General features: G+C 37.8%; 4 protein-coding genes across 5 annotated transcripts; all 4 read right to left on the bottom strand.

Annotated features, from left to right (window-relative positions):
* Nucleotides 1-6,020: 6,020 nt before the first annotated feature.
* LOC108869304 lies at nt 6,021-6,644 on the bottom strand. The gene has a single exon (XM_018653546.1). The coding sequence runs from the start codon at nt 6,642-6,644 to the stop codon at nt 6,021-6,023; it is 624 nt and encodes a 207-aa protein (XP_018509062.1).
* A 1,908-nt stretch (nt 6,645-8,552) lies between these two features.
* On the bottom strand, nt 8,553-9,944 carry LOC108869469. The gene has a single exon (XM_018654009.2). The coding sequence runs from the start codon at nt 9,882-9,884 to the stop codon at nt 8,607-8,609; it is 1,278 nt and encodes a 425-aa protein (XP_018509525.1). The 5' UTR covers nt 9,885-9,944; the 3' UTR covers nt 8,553-8,606.
* A 792-nt stretch (nt 9,945-10,736) lies between these two features.
* LOC103833668 (heat stress transcription factor A-1d) lies at nt 10,737-19,645 on the bottom strand. Of its 2 annotated transcripts, none has more exons than XM_009109743.3 (2): nt 12,621-19,645; nt 10,737-11,905 (listed from the first exon to the last, which is right to left on the bottom strand). In XM_009109743.3, the coding sequence occupies exons 1-2, from the start codon at nt 13,173-13,175 to the stop codon at nt 11,477-11,479; spliced, it is 984 nt and encodes a 327-aa protein (XP_009107991.2). In that variant the 5' UTR covers nt 13,176-19,645; the 3' UTR covers nt 10,737-11,476. The 2 variants fall into 2 exon arrangements, with proteins under 2 accessions (XP_009107991.2, XP_033132286.1); XM_033276395.1 differs by lacking the exon at nt 12,621-19,645 and adding an exon at nt 12,443-12,537.
* Nucleotides 19,646-19,885: 240 nt separating this feature from the next.
* LOC103833666 lies at nt 19,886-20,495 on the bottom strand. Its single transcript, XM_009109740.3, has one exon. It carries the CDS (start codon nt 20,344-20,346, stop codon nt 20,077-20,079), a length of 270 nt encoding a protein of 89 aa, XP_009107988.1. The 5' UTR covers nt 20,347-20,495; the 3' UTR covers nt 19,886-20,076.
* Between the last annotated feature and the right edge of the window lie 3,494 nt (nt 20,496-23,989).

Here is a 23,989-nt window from a genome sequence, read left to right as displayed (position 1 = left end):
AATAAGGTATTAAGTTCAGTCCGGAGCCTAGATCACATAGACATCTCTGGAACCGCTTCAGTAGTGCCTTGAGAATAATTATAGATCTTATTCCTCGGTTCGTGCATCATCGAAGAAGTTGTTGAGGATGACGCTTTTGATATCACTCCAAAAAGTCAAAGATCATGGCTGCAATTGTTGATGTTAGGAGTTTTCAAGGCTCCTAATCAAATGTTGTAGTATAAAAGATTATCGAACCAATCCTAGGTGATTCTAAAGCAAAGAGAATGCAAGATCATGCCTAAGCTAAGTGCAATCCGGTTTTAAAGATGGTATGAACTAAGAACTAATAAGCTAATGCAGTAAAGTAATGATCTTTCTTTCTCAGAATGAAGCAAAAGGACTCATGAGGCTAGGCATTTGATCTTGGGTGATGTAGATCCAATCTAGAGATGGCAAGCTATCAATCAAACACTTTCTTTATGCCTAGACACTAAGCTAAACAAGCTCTATCTCTAGATGAATGTTCTTTTGCTTAAGCAACTCAAGCATCTAATCTCTTAGGTTGAATGTTACTTAAGCAAACATGGAGAACAAGTCTAATAGCAATCTTAACTCCTTTAGCAACTAATCTCTTAGGTAAAGCAAGCTAAAAACATTAAAGAGTTGGTTAAGGCATTTTATCATACACCTTGTGGGCAGAAAATGCCTAGAAATCTATTTTAGTATGATGAAGACTAAAATAGCATTGAGAACCCTCAACAAGCATGGAAACAAGCAGATCTAACACTAAACACCCTAGATCTTCTCTAATCACCCTTAATCACACTAGCCCATGAATCCAAGATTAGTCTACTCACCAATAGACATGAATAACCCCAAAACCATGGATGATTCAAGGTTAAACATGATTAGATAGCAAGATAATCAAGCAAAGATAAGAAATTATGATCAAGATTAGATCTTTCACCCAAAAGTAGCTTTTGATTAGATAGAAAACAAGATAAGATACTAACTTTAGGATTACAAGAGTATTTATATGTGTTTGGAAAGCCTAATGGTTTCCATTAAAAAGTCTAAAAAGCCCTTTTAAAACATTAAAATTCTACTAAGATAAAGAATTCTCGGAGCGGGGCCGTGACGTAGCTCCCGTAGGTCGCTCCAAAGATCACCTCCACTTCTTCAAATCGCGCACGGGGTCATGACCTCGCTGTACCAGGTCGCTCCACATATGGAGCGGGTTAGTCACCCCGCTGCGAGACGTCGCTCCACATCTAGAAAGTTGTCGACGACATGTTGAGCTCGGAGCAGGTGCACTACCCCGGTGCGAGAGGTCGCTCTGGTACAGAGCGGGTGTCATACCTCGCTCCAGTGGGTCGCTCTACACTTCACTCATCCAGAGCGGGTGCATGACCTCGCTCCAGCTCCTCTACTCGCCCAATGATCCTTTTCTACTTCTTTTTGAATCACAATGCTCCCAAACATCTCCAATCACTCCATAGCACTCTCCAACACCTAATAAGGACAATGCATGCAATATGGACTCTAAAGAAGCTTAATTCCTAATCTATATGATCAAAATGTACAAGATATGAAGGTTAAAAACATGTAAATATGCAAGATATCAATTGTTTCAGCCAGTGAGTCGCATCTCCAGCAAGGGAGTGCGGGAAGAGTTTGCAAAATAGGTAGTCTTCAGAGACTCCATGCACCTTGATGTTAGACACAAAGTCCTCAAGTGCTTCGATATGGTCTATGGGGTTTTCGCGAGGAAGACCATGAAAGGGGTGTTATCCTACTATAAAGAAATATTTGGGTTTCAGTTCAAAGGCTTTTCTTTGAATTGTTGGTGGACGGATCACATACCTGTTAGTGTATAACCAATCAGGTCTGTTGAAATCTCCAAGCGTTGGATGATGCTCCAGCCCAGCATTCAAAACAACAGCTATTCCAACAGGAATTTCATCTCTATGTCTATAATTAAATTGGTTTGATGTGTTGCATACTCGACCCTTTGGATCTCCTAGAACTACTTTCCCAATATTGAAATTGGTAAGCAAGAACGTACGTTTTTCTGGCCAATCGGTGTCGATCGATAATGTTGGCACATCATCGATCGATTCTTCTGTCAAGGCGTCGATCGATTTATTTGTCGCAGCATCGATCGATTCTTTTGTCATTTTGTCCATCGGTGCTCGATGTCCGAATTCTTGTCCTTCTTTTAAAGTACTTGTGTCAGCAGGGAAAAAAATAAAAACTTAGTAGTAAACAGAAAGGTAAAAATCTAGACAATATTCTAAACTAAATCTAATGGTAATAAGAAAGAGTCTCCGGCAACGGCGTCAAATTTGATATGTTAAATTAACCCTAGAGCAACTTACTCTCGTAAATAAGAGGTTCAGTTGTAGTATTTAGGGATCGAATTCACAGAGACTCTAAGATCACACAATAGATTTATAGTTTTCGAAGTAAAGCTAGACAAGTAGGTTTTAAGCAGTAAATGAAGTGAAGATTTGGGTGATCGAGGTAGTTGTTCAGTTGATTGAAGTTGTAAACAATTTAGGGAAACAACTAGACTTAGGTGAACTCTCATGTTTTGATAGGTATGCAAACTAAATGAAGTGTTAAGGATTTATGAAAAACATGTTCTCGAACTCAAACTTGGAATATAATTTATCAACTCTCATATGAAAGTCCTAAGGGAGCGTCGATCGATGGATCCAATGGATTATCGATCGATGTCTCGTAATGATCGTTGATTGATGTATCCAAGGGAGAATCGATCTATACTACTTCTAGCAAGCTTTAGTGAATAGGTTTGATATGTTCTCTAACCACCTAGACCAACTCTTGGTGCACCTAGCTAATCAGATCATACTAGTTTTATCCAGGCAACATGCCAGGCTCTCACTTGTGCCAAATCAATCCTAAGACCTAAGTTTAGGATTATCAATCCTAACCTTAGCAGTAAGAATAACTAGATGAAGAACTAATTAAATCACCCTACCAACAAAACAGATTTAGCAAACCATAAGTTAACCTTTGAAGAAACCTAAATCTAATAATAGAACTACTCATACATATTCGTAGGAAAGAACCCTAAATCTAACAATAGAACTACTCAGACATATTCGTAGGAAACATTATGATGGTCTAAATAATACTGCAATAGATAAATAAAAATAGAATAGAGTAAAGAAAAAAAGGGAGTTCAAGATCTTCCCTCTCTCTAATTCTAAGCTCCCTCTCTTTAGAATAGTATGAAGCATAACCGTCAACAATGACTTAGAAACAATAAAATAGGGTTTTTAGTCATGCAGAGGTATTCTGGTAATTTGTGGTAATTTCTGGGACTAAATTAGTCATAAAATATACTCGGCCTCCATTCTGGAAACACCATCGATCTATGCCAAGGGTGCACCATCGATCGATTTTCCTTCATCTCCTCGACAACTTTTTCTCGCGAGGCGGACTGACCACTATTCAGTAAAACAGGTATTACGTCTGCTACATGATGCTGATTGACCTCAGACCGGTGGAATTGGAAATCTAACTCAAAGCTTTATTTTGTGTCAAAATATGGACTCAAGCTAACGGTGGGAAGGTCTCCATCCATATCTAAACATCTGACGCGTCTGTGCAATTCTACAGATCAAAAGGCTCAAAGACTCCAAAATCACCATATTTCTCCACAACGTATCTGAACCTGTAAATACTATAAAAGACTCCAAATAATAGTAAATATATTTTAAAACACTTATATATCATGCCTGAAAGTGAGTAAAATCCATGGTATATCAATGACGAAGAGTGAGAGGCATGATGACAATGATGAATGGGCGATGACAAAGAGTGAGAGGCATGATTGTGATGGGAGATGGAGAGAGGTCATGGGGAATGTAGAGTGGGTGATGAGAAAAGAAAGAGAGGTCATGGGCGATGAGAGATGATGATAGAGGAGAGAGAGAGAGTGGGCGATGAGGACAGAGAGGTGAATGGCAATGAGGGGCAAGGGAGGAGAGATAAAGTGGAAATGAGGGATAGCAAAGGGGAGATAAGGGCGATGAGGGAGAGGATAGATGATACGGTTCAAAATAACCTTAAACTGCTCTCTTAAATAAGTGGTTCTATTGTAGTATTGAAGGGTCGAATCCACAGAGACTCAATGATCACTAAATAAATTTATTAGTTTTCGAATTAAAGCTAAATTGGTAATGTTATAAAGACAATAAATAGAAATAGCAAATTGTTTGTAGTTTCATGATGGTGAAAGGCTAGACCGTTGGGAAATCTTAGATTCTCTCGAAATGCAACTATTATATAGTATTAGGAGTTCAACGAGATAGTTATGAACTCAAACCAAATGTATAATCAATCAGTTCTCACTATGGGATTATCTAATATTTAGACCAAGGATCTATGCTCTCACAGTATAATCCGAGAAGAGTATCGATATATACCTTTAGGGGTGTCAATCGATACCGACTTAAACAAGCTTTATCGACGAGTTTGATATGTTCTTTAATCTCCTAGGTTACTCTCGTACACCAAGTTGTTTAGTCTATCTAGGTATCAATTTCTGGCAATATACCAGGCTTTCGCTTGCATCAATCCTAATCATATCATTAAATTCAACATGGGAAAAGAACTTGTTGATTTCCTAACAAAGTTACATTTAGCAGTTCATAGAACAATCTTTGATAATCCCTAAGTATAACAATGGAATTTCTCAGACATAATCATGAAGGACATAATTGAAATATGAATAAACTACATAGATAAAGTAAAATAAGAAATAAGGGACTCACGATCTTCTCTGAGATAATTCATATCTCTCTCTCCTAAGCTCATGTCTTCTAGAAAATAACAATATCCAACGTAGCCGTCAACAATGGTTTTGCAAATATAATATATATGGTTTCTAAAACGTTTTGGGTTTTTTGTAATTAAGATAAACTTCTGGCTCAAAACTGTAATTCTTGGATCTTAGATAACTCGCATGTAAAATAGGGTATCTAGCCATACTAAGAGATAGTGCCGATCGACACTTCTTTCTCTCCTAACGGACTCCTCTTTAAGTTCCAGGGTAACTTCATCAAAAGCTCATAAATGATCCAGTAACTTCAATTATGTCCATTTCACTTATATACATGAAAAGACTCCAAAATACTCCCAAATATAACATCAAAAACTAAATAAGATACATACTATGGCATAAAAAGTGGCCAAATCCATAGTATATCAAAAGAGAATGGTGATGAGGCCATTCTCTTGCCTTGTCTCGTCTCTTTCGTTCTTTGTTGATGGTTTTATTACTCATTTGAAATTGTTTTGTTAATTTGACAAAAGTTTTTCTGTAGAAATGTTCTGAAGTTTATTTTACTGAAGATTATTTTGTAAAATTTGTTTTGTTTGTTTTACGAAAGTTTTTCCGTAGAAACTTTCTGAAATTTGTAAAACTGTGTTGTTTTTCTTAAAAATCTTTCGAAAGAACGATTTTTGGAAATTTTTTGTTTGGATGAAAATCTCTTTATTGTTTTTCCGGGAAAAATATGCATAATTTGTTCTACGTGTATCTTTGTTCAAGTACCCATTTGTTGAGTCAGATTATCCATAAGTTTAGTTTCGTCCCCTCCATTTTATTTCTGCTCTTCTGTCTCATTGTCTGTGTCTCAGATCCACAGGTGTTACATCCATATCATCTGGAAGAGGGCTTGACATGAGAATGTCTTCAAGGAGTGAAGCGTATTTATCAACTGAAGGTTCTAAATCAGGATCCCTCGGAATATCGTCAATGTCAAAGGGCAAATCTGATAAACCCTAGATTAGGGGATATCTGATCGTAACAAGAAAGGGGATAAAGTATAGAAGAAAGGATAAGATGATTAGATATTTGTTGTGATCAATTTTGATGACCATAATGTTTACACGGCTCATGCTTAAGTAGAGAAACGAATAATAGAAACGACAACGTATTCATAATATTATAATTCAAACCCTCTCTCTCCCAGAGAGTCTTTCCTTCTTCTCTTCATAACTCTTTAGCCACTCTTCACTCCTCTCTTCGATCTCATTCTCTTCTGCACAAATGCCAGGGGCACTGCCAGCTTATCATTACCCTCCCGTAGAAGACCCAGCTTGTCCTCAAGCTGACTATGCGGAAACTGGTCCTTCAAGCGCTGTAGAGGCTCCCACGAGTTTTCGAATTCAGGTAACCCCGACCACTTAACCAATACCTCAATCTGTCCTCCTTTCGCAGCTTTCCTTATACTGATCAACTCTTCTGGTTCAGCATTCCAATCAAACGATGATGACAAGATCAAGGGAAGCTCCTGTACTGGTGTATTGGGTTCCACTGCCAGCTTCAGTTGTGAAACATGGAAAACCGGGTGGATGAGGCTGTGAGAAGGTAACAGAAGCTTATAGGCCACTTTCCCAGTCCTCTTCTCCACCTTGTAAGGACCAAAGTATCGGGGCGCTAACTTCTCCGCTCTTCGATATGCCACTGAGCTTTGCCTGTAGGGACGCAGCTTAAGATACACCCACGTACCCACCTCAAACTCCACATATCTACGCTTCTTATTGGCTGACGCCTGCATCCTAGCTTGTGCAACAGCCAGATTGTCTCTCAACTCCTGCAGCAACTCATCTCTTCCCTTTATCATCTCTTCTACCTCTGCGTTGGCTGTTGGCACATCACCAAAGCGAAGTAGCTTAGGAGGATCGCGACCGTAAAGTGCCTTGAACGGGGTGGTGTTGGTAGCTGAGTGATGCGACGTATTATACCAATACTCAGCCCACGGTAACCATTACGACCCGCAAAACATCGCAAATAAGCTTCCAAGCAGCGGTTAACCACCTCTGTTTGACCATCTGACTGAGGGTGATAAGCCGTGCTTTTGTGCAACGCAGTCCCCTGATTTTTAAAGAGTGCAGACCAAAACTGACTCAAGAACACCCTATCACGATCCGAAACCATTGTTTCTGGAAAACCGTGCAGTTTGATCACTTCTCGAATGAACACTTTCGCTACTGACCTCGCTGTGAATGGGTGTTTCAGTGGGATAAAGTGAGCGTACTTAGTGAGCCTGTCGACGACCACCAAGATAACATCAAACCCTTTTGAAAACGGTAGGCCCTCCACAAAATCCAAACTTATGTCGGTCCACACTTGTAACGGAATCGGTAGTGGAGACAACAACCCGGCCGGCGATAAGGTCGAGTATTTATTCTGCTGGCACACTGCACACGCCTTAATAAACTCTGTGATGTCTGCGCGCATTCCTTTCCACAAAACCTCTCTAGCCATCCTTTTGAACGTCTTCAGTACCCCCTCATGACCACCCACGCTGCTGTTGTGAAACTGTGTAATGACCGTAGGAATGAAAGGTGATTTGGCGGGAATCACCAATCTGTTATCCTTGAGGAGCAACCCGTCCTTCACCGTATAACCTTCAGTTCCTTCTACTCCCTCCTGAACAAACTTAATGATTTGCTGGAGCACCTCATCCTGAGCTACTTGCAATGCCAACTCCTCCTTATCAATGGTTAAAGGAGCTGTCAATTGAAGCTCTCTCATCTCCTCTTGACCAGGAATGCGTGACAACGCGTCTGCCACTCGGTTTTCTTTGCCTGGCCTGTATTCGATCGTGTAATTCAAACCCAACAACTTCGATGCCCATTTCTGCTGCTCAACCAAAACTGCTCTTTGCTCCAATAAGTGTTTCAGACTCTTCTGATCAGTTCTGATGGTGAACTTATGCCCCGTCAAAAAGTGTCTCCACTTGGTTGCTGCAAATACAATTGCTAACAACTCCCTCTCATAAACTGATTTCACGCGACCCTTACTCGAGAACCCCTTGCTGATGAAGGCTATCGGTCTATTTCCCTGTGACAATACTGCTCCAATTCCAACTCCAGACGCGTCTGTTTCCACCACAAACGGCTTGGTGAAATCTGGTAATATCAGCACGGGTAATTGTGTCATTGCTGTCTTAAGCATCGAGAAGGCTTGCACTGCTTGAACCGACCATTTGAACCCATCCTTTCTCAGTAAATCAGTAAGCGGTCTGGCTATCTTACCATACGCTTCCACGAACCTCCGATAGTAGCCTGTAAGCCCTAAAAAACCTCTTAACGCCGTAATATTCTTGGGCTGTGGCCACTGCTTAACTGCCTCTATCTTCTCCGGATCAGCTGCCACCCCTTTTCCTGAAATAATATGACCCAAATATGCTATCTCTTCCTGCCCGAAGGCACACTTCTTCTCATTGGCGTAGAACTCGTGATCCTTCAGTAACTGCAGCACTATCCTCAAGTGCTCCCTATGCTCCTTCTCAGTCTTGCTGTAAACCAGGATATCGTCGAAGAACACCAGAACGAACTTCCTCAAATACGGCTTAAAGATCTCGTTCATAACTGACTGAAAAGTTGCTGGAGCATTGGTGAGCCCGAAAGGCATCACCAAAAACTCATAGTGACCTTCATGAGTTTTGAATGCAGTCTTTCCAACATCCTCAGCTCTCACCCTTATCTGATGATATCCTGATTTCAAATCCAGCTTAGAGAAGATCGTTGCGCCTGCCAACTCATCTAATAACTCTTCGATCACGGGTATCGGGGACCTATCACTGCCCGGTAGTCCACACAGAAACGCATTCCTCCATCCTTTTTTTAACCAGCAAAACGGGACTCGAAAACGGACTTATGCTCGGCTTAATGATCCCTGCCTGTAACATTTCTCTCACCAGCTTCTCTATCTCGTTCTTTTGCGTATGTGAGTAACGATAAGGTCTTGCGTTGATGGGTGAAGTTCCCTCTTGCAGAGTAATCGCGTGCTCTCTAGTGCGTTTGGGGGGTAACCCCTTTGGCATTTGAAACACCCCTGCAAACTTCTTCAGAAGCGAACTCACCGCCACACTTGGACTCTTTTCCTTCTTCTTCTCACTACTCTCAAACAACGTCTGTAATTCTAGCAGATAAACCACATCCTCCTTGTCGCAAAGTTTCTCCATTGCGTTCAACGACACCTGTGCGATCAACAACTCGGGATCACTACAGATTGAAACCCACTTCTCCTCTACTTGGAAACGTAGTATGTGTAGACCCCAATTGATGCGGGTTTCTCCCAACTTAGCCAGCCACGAGTACCCCAGCACCAAATCAATTGTCCCTAACTCAAACTTCAAGAACTCCTCTTTGATTTTCACTCCTTGTATCTCAACTTCAATGCCTTCACACTTTCCAGAACCCGCAATGACCTCTCCATTGCCCACTGCTACTCCAAACCCAACGGTCTCGGTCACAGCTAATTTCATTTCTTCCACCAACTGCTTTGCAATGAAATTGCAGGTGGCGCCAGAATCAATGAGAACTATCACTTCCCGCTTGCCAATCATTCCCTTCATTTTCATCGTCTTCTTTGATGTTATTCCCACCATAGAATTCAATGACAACACATGTAGTTCCTGCTCTGGGGTACCATTCTGTTCCTCAGACCCTTCTTCCTCACTCAACTCTTCTTCGTCTTTGTCTTCTCCATCCTCCAGTTCTAACTTCTTAAAACGTTGAAAAGCTTTACAACGGTGTCCCGCGAAAAACCTTTCACCGCAGTGTCTACAAGGGTTCTGAACCGTTCTCCTTTGTTCATTGCTCTTGTTATCTCTCGGAGAATCGCTCGACTTCCTTGCAGGTGTGTTCTCACCATGTCTCATTGAGCTAGAGTTAGACTGATAGCTCCTGTGATTCGAGTTTAGTCCCGGCGCAGAACTAGTCCTTTGGAAGGACCTAGACTGGTAGGCATTGCGCTCGTTCTCCTGCTCTTCTATGATTTTCGCCATATCCACAATCTCATCCATGCCTACTGGCCTCAACCTCACCACCTGTTCTCGCAAACTACACTTCATACCGTGCAAGAAGATCTCCTCCAAGACATCATTTGGAACGTGAGGAACCTCAGCCGAAAGCTCTTCAAACCTCTCGCGGTACTATGAAATAGTCCCCGACTGTCTCAACCTCAGCATCTGGCTAAGGATTGTACCCCCACTCGTTGGTTTAAATCTCCTTTTCAGCTTCATCTTAAAATCCCTCCAATCCAATGGCTCTTCCCTATTCTGAATAAGCCCCAGCCAAGTCACTGCACTCCCAGTCAGGCTTGACATCGCCAAAGACAGTTTTTCCCCTTCATCGGTCTGGTTAACCGAGAAGCATTTCTCCATTCGGAAGATCCAGTCATCTGGGTTCTTCCCTTCGAAATCTGGTAGATCGAGCTTCTTAGGTGGTGAATCGAGCTTCTGGTAAGCTGCGAAACCCGACGATCCAGCCTGAAACGACGGAGTGTTGATCTCCGTCGACCTCAAAGGAACAGCCGCTTCCGGTACAAGCAAAATGCCTTTCTCGGGGCGCATCTGCAACCCTTGTGCCTTAGGTGCAGAACCTTCGGACTCGACGTGACTCTCCTTCGACTCTACCTTCTCATGAGTTGTAACCCCCGTCTTTTGCTGCTGAAACATCGCCATCAACTGAGCATGGCGCTCCTCCGCCTTTTTATCGTTCTCCAGGATCGATCGCTCACTCTTCGCCGTAGCATCGCGTAGCTCATCGATCGCAGTCGCGAAACCGCCGATCTGTCCTTCCAGCGCAGAGATCCTCTCGGTATGGGTCTCTTGCTTAGGAGGCATTTTCGGCTCTGATACCAATGATAAACCCTAGATTAGGGGATATCTGATCGTAACAAGAAAGGGGAGAAAGTATAGAAGAAAGGATAAGATGATTAGATATTTGTTGTGATCAATTTTGATGACCATAATGTTTACACGGCTCATGCTTAAGTAGAGAAACGAATAATAGAAACGACAACGTATTCATAATATTATAACTCAAACCCTCTCTCTCCTAGAGATTCTTTCCTTCTTCTCTTCATAACTCTTTAGCCACTCTTCACTCCTCTCTTCGATCTCATTCTCTTCTGCACAAATGCCAGGGGCACTGCCAGCTTATCAAAATCACCATCGATGAACAGATCTGAATCTAGGAAATAACTAAAATCTTCCATGTCTGGTTCCATGAAATTCCCTGAAGGCATCTCAGTGGTCTTCTCTGGTAGTATAGAAGCAAATTCGGGTAGAGATAGAACATCAGGTGAAGGAATTGCTTCCTCAGGTGTTGGAGACTCAGCTACCGTAACATTTTCAGGAGTAGCTCCAGTTAGTGATGATGATTGTATATCAGAAGCTGTTGGCATTTCCTGAAGAGTTATACCGGATACATTGTTTGATGATATCTCCATCTCTGTCGTAGTAGAGGTACCATCACCTAGAAGGAAACCATCATCTCCGGTTTTGTAAGGTTCCATCTTCATAAGCTGTTTGAGCATCGCCTTTGCTTGCTCGTGCATTGGAGGTTGATATTTCACTATCTGTCCATCAGGAGAAGCAGAATCCTTACTACTGACAATGCCATCTCGCTTGAATCTCCGCTTCTTACTGGTATCACTGATTCACCTACTAGTACTACTCTCGCTTTGCTGGTTTTGCTGCTGTAAGAACTGAGATATAAAATGAGGGCTTTGTACTGCCTTTGCAAGGAATGACATTAGCTGTTGTTGCCGATTCTCCATGCCCTGGAGACGCTGAACCATCCTTTGAAGGTTGTTATCAGTGGATTGTTGCTGTTGTCTTAATCTGACGAGTTCTTGCATAAGGACGTTCTTATCTCTTTTAAGCCTTTCCACTTCTTCTTCGAGACCAAATTTGCCAACTTCAACACATGAACTAACCGATGGGTTTTGTCCGTTCGAGTGCTGCTGTCCATGTCCATGGGCATGGGCAGGTTTTCGCCGGGTTATTGTCTTCAGCAAGTGCTTCTGGCCTCTTAAGAAACCTTCGTTCGCAAATTCCCATCTATCTGAGTCAACCTTCCGGAAACCCTGTTTCAAGAAAATGGATTCCATCAAATAACTAAGAAAGAAGTCATCCAATAAGTTAACACTAAGAAGTACAAATCCAACAACAAGGTAAACACAAAGCCTAACTGCCACCTATTCACTAAAACAGAAAGCACATAACCTTGAACTCAGGTCATGATCAACATTAGACTTGCTTTCTTTCTTTCTTTTTTCGAATTTCCGTCTTCCTTCTCGTTTATAATGCTGAGAAAATCAAGATATATTTAATAACTATATAGACTATTACTAAGCCTAGGAGCATGAAGTCAAGCAAAAAAAAAGCAAAGACATCAAAGGATACACATCTCCAAGATCAAACATTAACTGGACGGAAAAAATCTGAAAGTTTGAAACAGTAACACTAATCCAAACACTAACGCTTAAACCAGATTAGGGACAAAGAGACTTCATTCCGCTATTCTAAACCCACTAACTTTGTAAGCTTCAACTACACCAAGAATTGGCATTCCATGAAAATCTGATAGACTCGTATCAGTTGCAAAACTGTTTGCGCATTACCTGGCTAATGTCCATTGTCCAAACAAACAGGTCCAATTGTTTATTCCTAATTGTCCGAACAAGAAAGCTACTAAGAAACTCCCATTGAAATTTGCTATCTAAGCAATCACCAGATATCAAATAAGAGAATGAAGGAATAAAAGTAGGCAACTAACCATTCTCCATGGTACAAACTTACAACGAAACTGTTGTTGTTAGAGCTCCACGAGACAATCGGATCGGTGGCTGGATCGTCAACCATGTCATAGGTCTTGCTGAGGAACGGAGGAGGCGCGTTTGCACTTAGAACCGCCACAGGCTGCGGCTGAGGAATCTCCTTTGATTCCATTGCTACAGATCCTCCTCCACTTTCAGCTCCGTCGATAGTGCTGCTTCTATTACCACCAGCCATTGCGATTTTTGTAGTTTGTTTTCGGATGTTTGATCTCCGTGAAGATATATGAAGTCTCTCGAAGGTCAGAGCGTGATGGAGAGAAATCTTTGGGAATTTTTTAAACGATTTGAGGAAGGTGAAAGAGAGAGGAGGCGACAGGAGACACATGGACAGTTTGCCAATTACGGTAATAGACTTTTCGCCTTTTTGTTGGCGTGTCACTTTATTATTGGCTCTTGCGCTCTGTTTTATAGTGGCCTGCGTGGCACGGTTACCCATTCTTTCCTCTTTTTTGAAACACAACTCGCAAATAATTGTATACCCATTCTTCCTTCTAATGAATGAATAATATTTACACATTGATGTTACACAACTCGCAAACAATGTTTTGAATAAGCAAATCACACAGAGTGAAAATTAGGTTATGTTGTCAACACTGCTATTGTTTTTACAAACTCATATAATTTTATACTTAAAAAAAATGAGAAAAATTTAAAACACTTGTTAGGATAAATTTATGCAGATTATTTGTGATACTACAGAAACATAAGTTAAAGACAAAATTCAAGGATCAAATATTTATCAAGAGAGTCGAACTACAACATATCCATTCAGAAATCCAGTTATAGCAACCTAACTCTATAATTGAAGCCTTGAATAGTGAACCCTATGTTATAAGATTTGGAATCACCTTTTATATGTTGTCATTAGTCGAAAATTAGGTTAGATTTTTAAATATCCTGAAATATTGGAAGATTTTCTTTTATTAGAAAATTTTCATTATACCCGGAGGTAGAGGAAAACACGGCCCGGGAGCCGGAAATCGCCTAGGCAAGAGAAGAATATCATATTTGAGAGTTTCCTAGAGTTAGTCATATCATTGCAGCATTGATTTTAGTACCAATATAGCTTAAACTTCTTCAGCAACCTCCACGTTCAAGTTATTTAATTCTGCTACTAGCTTTAGGAAGTCATCTACGTTTGTATCTATGCCCTTGGAATCGTTCATCTTGAACGTATAAAACACGTGTTGCAAATAGATATGATTCGTCAAAGATGTCTATGTGTATAACGTGTTAAGAGCTGTCCACATCGCAACAGTTGTATCACAAAATGAATGATTTTTCTTAAGAATGTGTTTCCTATGTTCATGACAATGAAATCTTTCGCTTTCTCCGATTTCTCTAGCTTTACGGGATCAATAGTTGGGATTGTTCATGTCGCTTCCTTCTCTGTATCCTTCAAGGCAGCATCTCATTCTTCCTTGGTGACCGGTGAATCCATTAGAAGTGTCTCATTAGTTACGATGTCCTTCAAGGCAGCATCTCCTTCTTTGTAGCCTTAGGACATCAAAGTGGGCCATCATCCCAACTTTTCATAGCGAAAAATCTCATGTCCCATAGAATCTATCCACCTCGATCTCTCTTGTAGCCATTCCTTAAAAGCACATGCAATCAAATGTGGATTACTCTTATACCACTTGTAAGGATTTAACTTTGACTTTAAATTTTAAACTTTAGAATATATTTTTCACCAAAATGTATCTTTCTCTCTTATTAGAATCCAAACCAATATTAATTACAATATTTTGAAAGATGAGTCACAACTTTTGTTCTCTATCTCTCGTTCCCTAAATTTCTATTGCTCTTAATCGAATTAATGATATATCGGACTCTCGAGTCTTATTTATAAACCCTGATTAAAGTTCCTAGTTTCTATAGTGTTATAACAAAACTTCCTAAGTGCATTATCCTCTTTTTATTATTTGAGAAACATTTTTATTAATTAACCTTTATTTGATGTGTGATTAACAAAAATGTCATTATTGATGTAGTAACTTCATAGCTCTTCTCAGTCTATTTATTAAAATGGTCATAATTTACTAGAGTATTTACAATGGAATACCATTGGACATATTTATTACAAGACTTGCCATATTATATCTTATAAGACTTGCGGGATGATAACCAAACGAATAAGTGTATTAACTTTAGTCAACCAAACGAATTTTATATATAAACCGGACCATAACTTTATTTGATTGGCTGTATAATCTCTTGGTACTTTTTTCTATATGATATACTCTTACCAATGTTCAAGAATAAATAATTTTCATGATCTATTTGAGTAGTATTAGTGTATTCTCTGATGTGTTTATGTTTTGTGCAGGATATATTGTTAATATTCATGTTCTTTACTAGATACATGACAATAGCATCAGTGTAAAATCCACATTTTCATAATATTATTGTAAATTAATTATTATGTTAAACAGTAATACATTGTTAATATTCATGTTTTTTACAATTCATAAATGATACATGACATTTTTATGGACTGAAAAATATAAAAGATTTATACTTATGTTCTTCTATAAAACTTTGGTACGCCTCATTTATTTTGATTTTGATTTTCTTTTTGTATTTTATGAGATATGTGACATTTATTTTCATCGTGGACAATATACACGGTTATATATTGTAAAACTTATATGATCATACGCCTAAACATGTCATACTCCGGATAAGCCCGTTTCAATTCATATGATCAGTGGATTAAATATTATATGATCATACGCTTAAACGGTTAAACCTATTGCTATGTATTTTTTGCACATATGTCATATATAAAAAGATGAAAACGCAATCTTGAGTGATTGTAAAAGACATTCAAAATGAAATTCCATATTAAATGGTGATTGCAAGAAATGCCGTCTATAAAAAGATTTAGACTCAGTCTTAATAACCCTTAACTTTTGCAAGAAGACTTTTTTTATTACGAAATTAACATAAATGGTGATTGCAAGAAATTTGCAAATTTCTACATTTCTTTCCAGTTAATTTTAAATTCAAATAGCATTTTTAATATAGACTTCCTTTGTTATAGCCTCTCGGGTGTAATAATTTCTGTAATTGTCTAGAAATCTACGATCATATCGCTCATCATTGGTTTGTGGAGATATGCATTCATTTTTTTCCAATTCCCGCGTGCGAAAACCCTATCAATTATGACTATATATATCATACTATCCTCATATCTACTTCCTCACAACACACACGTTCAAAATTAGCAAAGAAAATGAGTGGCGTGAAATTCATCTCTGAGTTGAAACCAAAAAAGTCTTTGCGGAAGATTATGGTGAAAGTCATAAAACTTTGGATTAGTTTTCTTTGCATTAACATGTATGTCAAACGTTACTTCTGCTAATCTATACCATGTATAATATATCACTTTTGTTTTGCCTTTTCAATATCTATAGAATAAATTTTATAATCTCTTTTAATCCATTCATCCTCACATGGTGCGGATTATCTCCTAGTTATTTGTATAAAATAACCGACTAATCGTGTGCAGGTATTTAGATATTGGGTTGAGAGTTATTCAATTGTGGCCCATTTTTTCTACAACGACCAAATAGCAAAAATATGCCCAATAGCAAAAATATGCCCATATTAAATGTGATTTCACACATTCCACATCACAAATAGTCGAATACTATTTAAAAATAACAACGAAATTAAAAAAAACAAAAACAAAACTATCCGAGTTATAGATTATAGCTCCGACTTAAGCTACGGCTTGATTAAGTTGATTCATCTGATCTCGATCTTGACAAGTGAAAACACAATCAAAAACGAATCAACACACCAGAAATGTTTACCCGGTGTTCACCGTACTTTCCCGACGTGGAGAAGTCGCTATACTCACCAGAGTTAGCTCAGCTAGCAATTCACTATATAATCAATGAGATTACAAGTGTTCGATATCATGAACCTGATATCGTTTGTTCTTCTTTGCAGCTATTACAAGCGCATACACAAGGAGTTAACCGGAGAAGATTACGTCAGCGACTACGACGGAGATGATAGCCTTTCAACTTCTGATTCCTCCAATGACGGCAAAGGATCGTAGCTTGAACCAGAGAATGCTTGGCGACTTCGAGAGCTGCGATCACTACCGGATCTGTTCTATCTCAGTCTTAGCTTTTTCTTCCAGCTTTTTCCTCGCCGAATCTTGGACCTGCTCGCGCCATCATCGTCATCTTCCAGCTTTTTAGGCCTTTTCGGGTCGTTTTCCGACTTAAGCAGTTTTACGATTTTCTTAGAAATCTCTTTCGGTACGACGTCGATTTTACGAAATAACTTAAATCAATCGTATAGTTAAGGCAAATTTGGTGCTTAGCTAACTGTTCCCGTTTTATATGATTGATTCAAACACATACGAGAAAACTAATATTCACGGTTTTTATCGTACAGTCTCAACTCTAACTCCAATCGAGACGAAACAAGAGATGGTTCACTCGAGACCCGAAGAAAGGAAGCTTGGCTGTCGTAATAAGCCGGATTGGATATCCCCGCTCGCCATATGGCGAGCTTGACTTTGGATCAACCCGCTCGCCATATGGAGGCGAGCAGGTCCAATCTCCGGTGAGGAACCGACGATGAAATAGGAAGGAGAAGTTGTTGTGAGAGAAGATGATGAAACGGGAAATAGAAGTGGTGGGGTGGTCGTGCGGTGGTGTGGTGGTTGTGCGACGGTGGTGGGGTGGTGCAATGGAAATATATTAATGTAAATTTATATACAGATTTTGTATTTTATTAATCAAAAATGTTTTGTTTTGTTTTCATTTCTGTCGCTTGTTAACGCCGTCGTCGATGGCTTCTTCTTCTTCATCGCCCACAAAGAAGATGGAACCTGTGTTTGTCTTGCGTCTCCAATTCTATGCTTTCAAATAGAATTTCAATTTCTTCTCCAAGCCAAATCCAGCCATGTACTCCAGTTCTAATTCCATCTCGCCATTCCTGTATTATCCATTATTCTAATATACATTATATTCGCCTTCTTTGATAAGGCTTTAGAACGTGTTGATTAACTTGTTTTGCTTAATTTAAGCTTGCCTTATGAGTTCTATATACGATGACCACTAATAAGATAATATGCATCCATCATCATATTTAGATTGGAGTTCTCTCTTTAACAAACTCCTTTGCTCTGTCTTTACAAGGTGTGTTCGTTTTGCTTTTAGGGCCCGAGGAAGAAGATTCTTCTTGCGTTGTGGATATATTTGTTTGTTGCTTATGCAATTCTCTCTATCATTGTCCTTTTCTTTCTCAATTGTATTTCAAGAGACAAAAGTAGGCAAGAGTTTTGATATCAAGACATTTGTTGTAATACAAAGAAAAGCATTAATATTGAATGATTGAAAAGGAATCTTGGAATGTAAAAAAAAAATGTGTTTTGAGCTTCGGATCCTGCTTCTCTTTGTTGAACCTTGGATAAGCAAAGGGGACAAGAAGGCTTACAAACAAACCTGTTCTCCTTAGTAATAAAGCATCATGGGTAGTGACTGAAGCTGGACACATAGATCATGGCCAACCAAGCTTGGCTATTAGCTTTCAATTCTTGTCTATAATGAAAATAAAGCAACAATTAACACCAGCCGACTTAGCTCAGTGGTAGAGCACGTTACTTTTAATCCCGTGTCCACGTTTTATAGCTGGTCCATGACGTTACCACAATGGCATGCGTCAATGATTGCATGAAGCTCTTGACTCATTAGGCAATATGAAGATCTGAAACCACGAGATACCAAGAAACTGCTGGCATCGTCTTTTAAAAACACCAATCATAAAAAGTTCGTTATATTTTTTTTTTATAACACTGTAATATATAAATAACCATAATTTTTCAGAGTCGCAGCATTGATCAGCTATTTAGATCATTTTAAAATAACAAAGAACAATTAAAAAAAAAATAACAAAGAACACCAACGATCCCCATGTCGAATAAGCAACGACGCCGGAATAGGATGCCGCAAGGAAAGAGAAGAGGAGAAAAGAAATATGCCGTAGAGAATAAGAATAACAGGAGCAGCTTCCTGTTATCAAATAATTCTCAAAACCTAAAAGATGAAATAAATATCACTTTTTTTTTTGGTTAACGGCGACTTTTTTTTTTTTAACTTTTTTTTTAATATATATTTTTTAATCGTACATGGTAATTTGATAGATATTAATAATGGAAGTGAATTTGAGAGTTCACTATAAGCAATGTTTTTAAACCTGATCCGGACACTGAACCGTACGACTTACCGGATCGCTGGGTCACTGGGTCGACCGTAGGTGAACCGCGGGTTAATAAATAAATTAATTTTATTATATAATAATATATCAGCTATGTAAATAAAAATATAGAAACTAAAGTTTAATATTTTCTAAATGTTTTTATAAATATAAAATAATAGTTTTGGTATGTATATTTATATGTTTAATAACATTTAGAAAATATTTAACTTTAATTTCTATATTTTTATTTTCATTTGATATACAAAATATCAAAAAATAGTTTAGACTATTTATAATTTTGTCTAACAAAGTTATGACATCTAAAAAGATCAAGACATAAAATTTATAAATATTTAAATGTTTAATATGAATAATAAATTAAATTTCAAATACAAAATAAACCAAAAATAAAAAATCATTATAATAAAGAATCAATAACGGAAATAAACTAACACCAAATCACATCAACTAGTTTTAGTTTTCTCTACAATCGTTCACTTTATTTTCTTCAAGTCGCATAGTGAAATCTTCACAAATATAAAATTCATAAATATAAAACTGAAAAGGAAAAACTTAACTTTTTTTTGTCAGTATATAACTTCTTATAGCTACCAAGCTTTGAGAACAGAGCGAGCCTTATTAGAAACTTAGAATATAAAACATAATCTGAAAACATAACTAAAAATTAAAAAAAAAAGTAAAAGTTATTTATTGGTTCAACCAGTATCGGGTTCTGGATTCTACTGGGTTTTTGTAAGTTTTTGCGGGTTTCTAAATATTGGATTTTTCACAAAACTCAAACCAGATTTTTTCTGGATTATCGGATTTACCGATTCAACAGCAGATCTGGATCGGGTTTCAAAACACTAACTATAAAGATAAACACAAGTTTTGTTCCTTCAAGTTAGATTTTAACATTGTTAAGAGCATGATTAATAAAAGATTCTTAAGATGAAGTTTTTAGAAGATATATAAAAAATGTTTCTTCATTTTTAACTAAAAAAAAACTAAAAATTTGTTCTTAAATAGATAATATATTAATATAATCGATTTAATAAACTGATATTCGAATATGTATTCACAATCACATTTTCTTCCAATGAATAAATCGAATAAAATATAACAACAACAATCTGAAAAAATGTTTCTGATCTTGTGGTGAAGCACCAAGAACGGATCAACAATAATAATCAAAATCAAGAACGGACTATTGTCTCGAAGCAGTGAAGACCGTCGAGCTCCAGAGCAAACCTCGGAGTTTTCTGCATCAAACCCGTCCTTTTGTTAGTTGTCTTTTCATTCTTCTGCACTTGCGTTTGAGTTTGCGGTGAGGCGGGTTTGGTGGTGGCTGTAGCATTAAACGACGAAGCCATAAGGTTCTTTCCCACCATAAGCTCAGCGAAGAGAGCGTCAAAGGCACTGAACATGGAATTCATGGTAGAGATCAAAGATGATAAACAATACATTTTTCTGGAGAGAGATTTTTTGAATGTTTGAAAGATCTTTTATGAGATTTATGATTTACAATTGTGAGAGGTTTTGCTTATATAGACTTAAAAGAGACCGTGTTGAAAAGAAGAAATCGTAAAGAATTTGAGTGGCTTTCTTCGAGAATCTACTTCCAAGTTGTTTCTTGGACGCGTGAAACAACACGCCCTGCGCCTTACGTAAGATTTATTGCTTTTAAATATGTTTGTCTTTTCACGCGCTTGAAAAATCATGAATATTTGCAAAGACTTATGAGTCCGGGAATGTCAGATACTCGGGGGATAGAGTCGTTCAAAATTAATTCATTCTTTTTTTTTTGATAATCTAATTATCCGGACTATTCCATCGCGTCCAACTAGAACTGGCGAGGAAGGTCCTAGTGGCCGAGGCTCGAACTTATGATGACAGACACCTCAACCAAAATTTCTTTACCACCAGACCACGAAACTCAGTTAATTAATTCATTCTTGTGATCAACTCCTTTACTTTCCGCATTTAACGGTCATTTGTGTGTCACCAAATATGATCTTTTTAATAATAAACGCCTAAATAGTTAAATTTGTAAACAAAGATGTGTGTATTCGTTTCTTCATGTGCAATCTTGAGGAATATTCAGAAGCGATAGCGGTGGTTTTTTTTCACTAAGGGTCTGATTGGTTCAAACGCAGCGGTTGCGGTTGCGGTTGCGGGAGTTTGTGAATACACACGATTGCAATTTTTAGCGGTTTTAAGAGATTTGTACGACTGGTACTGCGGTTAAAAATTGGTGTGTTTACGGGTGACTTATGACTGGTTACCTACCAGATGCGGTAACAGTCAAATAATAAATTAACAATATTTACATTTAATATAATTATAAAAATATCAAAAATCATAAAATTATAATAAATATAAAATTTATATTTAGAAAGTTATAATTTTAATTTTTGAAAATTTATTGAAATTGTGTTTATTATTAAATTTTATAACATTAATTAAAATATATCTATATAATAGATATATTTTAATATTTTCATAATTTCAATTTTAAATTTTTTTATTAAATTTTTTTACTTTTATATATATATTGTTTAAAAAAAAAGAAAAAAAATTTACTCTTCCGCAATCGTCCGCAATCGCAAACGCTAGCTGGAGCCAGTTTTTGAATTTATGAGATTCGGGGCAGTTTGAAACGGTTTAAAGCGATTTGAGTGATTGTTGCAAACCGCCGACAATCGGTACCAACTGCAAAATCTGCGTTTGTGGATGGTAGTGGAAAAACTAGTCTCTTTCAAAATAGATTTTTTTAAATCAATAAATATTGTGGCGTGGATAACACGCGTTCAAGAGAAGCTGAATCCGCTTAGTCTTGCGGTCCAAGTTGGGTTGAATTTGAGTGGAGATTGACGATGGAAGATCGTTATTGAATCTTAAATTGTTTTGTACTGTGTGAAAATAGGTCCCACTCACATGGCTTTTCTACCTCGTGTTTAGAATGCCGTAACATTCTTTTTTTTGTGCAACTAAAATGCCGTAACATTAGAAATTCCTTTTCCGCCTTTTTAAAAACAAAAATAATATGGGAAGGAGAAAATTGATAAAATAGGACGCATTTAGTTTTCCATTTGGATTTGGTCTTAAGCAAGAGATTAAAGACATGACAAACGCAGTTTTTCTGGTTTGTGACGGTTGTTGACGTTTTACAACAATTATTCAAACCGTTCTAAACCGCTTCAAACCGATTCATACCGCTTTAAACCTCTTAAATTTAAAATCTGGTTTCAGCTAACGTTTGCGGTTGCGAACGGTTGCAGGAAAGTAATTTTTTTTTAAAAAACAATACAAATACAAAAATAAAAATATTCAATAAAAATTTTAAATTGAAACTATAAAATGCTAAAATATATCTATTATATTTTCATTAATATTATAATTTTTAAAAGAAAAAAAAATTCTATAATTTTACAAAATTTAAAACTATAACTTTCTAAATATAATTTTTATATTTATTATAATATTATGATTTTTGATATTTTTATAATTATATAAAATGAAATATTGTTAAAATATTATTTAAATATATTATATAGCTGAAAACGTAAAAGACCATTCATGCAATTTATTGGGCATGATCCAATTCTACTCAATCAAGTATTACAGAAACGACATAGTTTAAAGAACCCTAGTGAATCAAAATATCTAAACAAAAGAGACGATCGTCGTAGTTGCAGTCGATAATCAGTTGGCTATAAGCCATCCAGAGGCGATATATTTGGGAGGATAAGAGAGTGATTGAAGATCGGAAGGCAGAGAGTTTATTTTTGATTGTATACAACATGTTTGACGAGGAAGAGAAGCGTTGTCGATGGATCCAATTGTTTCTCTATGTCCAAAGGTAGTAGATGGAGCTTTGCCAAGCCAATAGCCGGAGCAGCTTTAGTCGCTGCTTGAAGATAGTCGAGAATGGGTCTCCAAGTTCTAGATTCCAGAGCAGAGTTACAGAGACAACATAGAGGGTTTGTAGTGAGACCTCAGTGAATTAGTCTGTCCTTAGTGGGACATTAATCAAGTACATAAAGCCAAGAGAAAATTATGTTTCGGTATACCTCTCTTAATTCAGATAATTGTGTGCCCGAGAACCCCTTCCTTGTGATCTTTCAGTAGGTCAAAGACCAGTCCCGTAGAGAAGGAGAACAAAGGAATAGCTGCAAGAGCCCATTCATAATAATCATCGTCGTCGTTCAAGGATACCAAGGAGAGTAATTGAATACCTTAATTTTCTCAAGATATCTCACTCTAAATAGGCGTCGCCTAGTTGTATTGATAAGAGAATGGACAGGTGCTGTTGCAGTGATTCCAAGGCTTGAATTCTGAGGCTTTTGAATGTTTCCAATGGGGATCCAGTTGTCTGACCAGAAAAGAGTATCTTTGCCATTTTGAAGGTTAACCTTAATCCATGGAAACACATGAACACGTAGCCTGAGTAGTTTTTTGACAAACCAAGAGTGTGTTTGTTTTTCTTTCACTGTCCAGAAGTTATTCCAGTTACCTTTCAAGTATGTGTTGAACAAACCAAGCAACCCAAATCGACCACGGCTTGAATGTGGGAACCGAAATTCGTACTGTCGATTTCCGTTTAAATTAGGAAAGTTAGGAAAACTCTAATTTCCCAGAGATCCCGGATATCTGTTAAACCATATGTCAAGCAATCAGAACACGAAATAAAGAAGAGAAAAATAAGAAATCGTAAAAAAGAGCAAAATGTGTTTTATTCCGAATTTGCATATGAGCGTTACAACAATGTAGAAGTCTCGGCTATGAGAGCTGTCGGCGAGATTCCTAGTTCTAACAACCTAAGACTGCAAAACCTAGTTGAGTCACAGCTCGAAATAACAAAAACGGAAAGTTGCCTACATGTTTTAAGTGCTAAGTTTACTCTAAAAATGTTCCTTTTTGTGCTTCTCGCCTAGGACTCCTTATATACTCACTCCAAAGTCGGTTTGAGCTTTCCTCTTCTACCCTTAAGCCGTCATAACTCGAAAATGGAGATATTTCATTTTTCTCGATCTTCATGATTATATGCGGAAACTTAACATTTATCTGCGGAAATTTGACATTTATCTTTTCTTGCGGCTAAGTATA

Source organism: Brassica rapa, chromosome A08, assembly GCF_000309985.2.
Source record: "Brassica rapa cultivar Chiifu-401-42 chromosome A08, CAAS_Brap_v3.01, whole genome shotgun sequence".
Lineage (NCBI taxonomy): Eukaryota > Viridiplantae > Streptophyta > Magnoliopsida > Brassicales > Brassicaceae > Brassica > Brassica rapa.
This window is presented reverse-complemented; position numbering and strand designations above follow the sequence as displayed.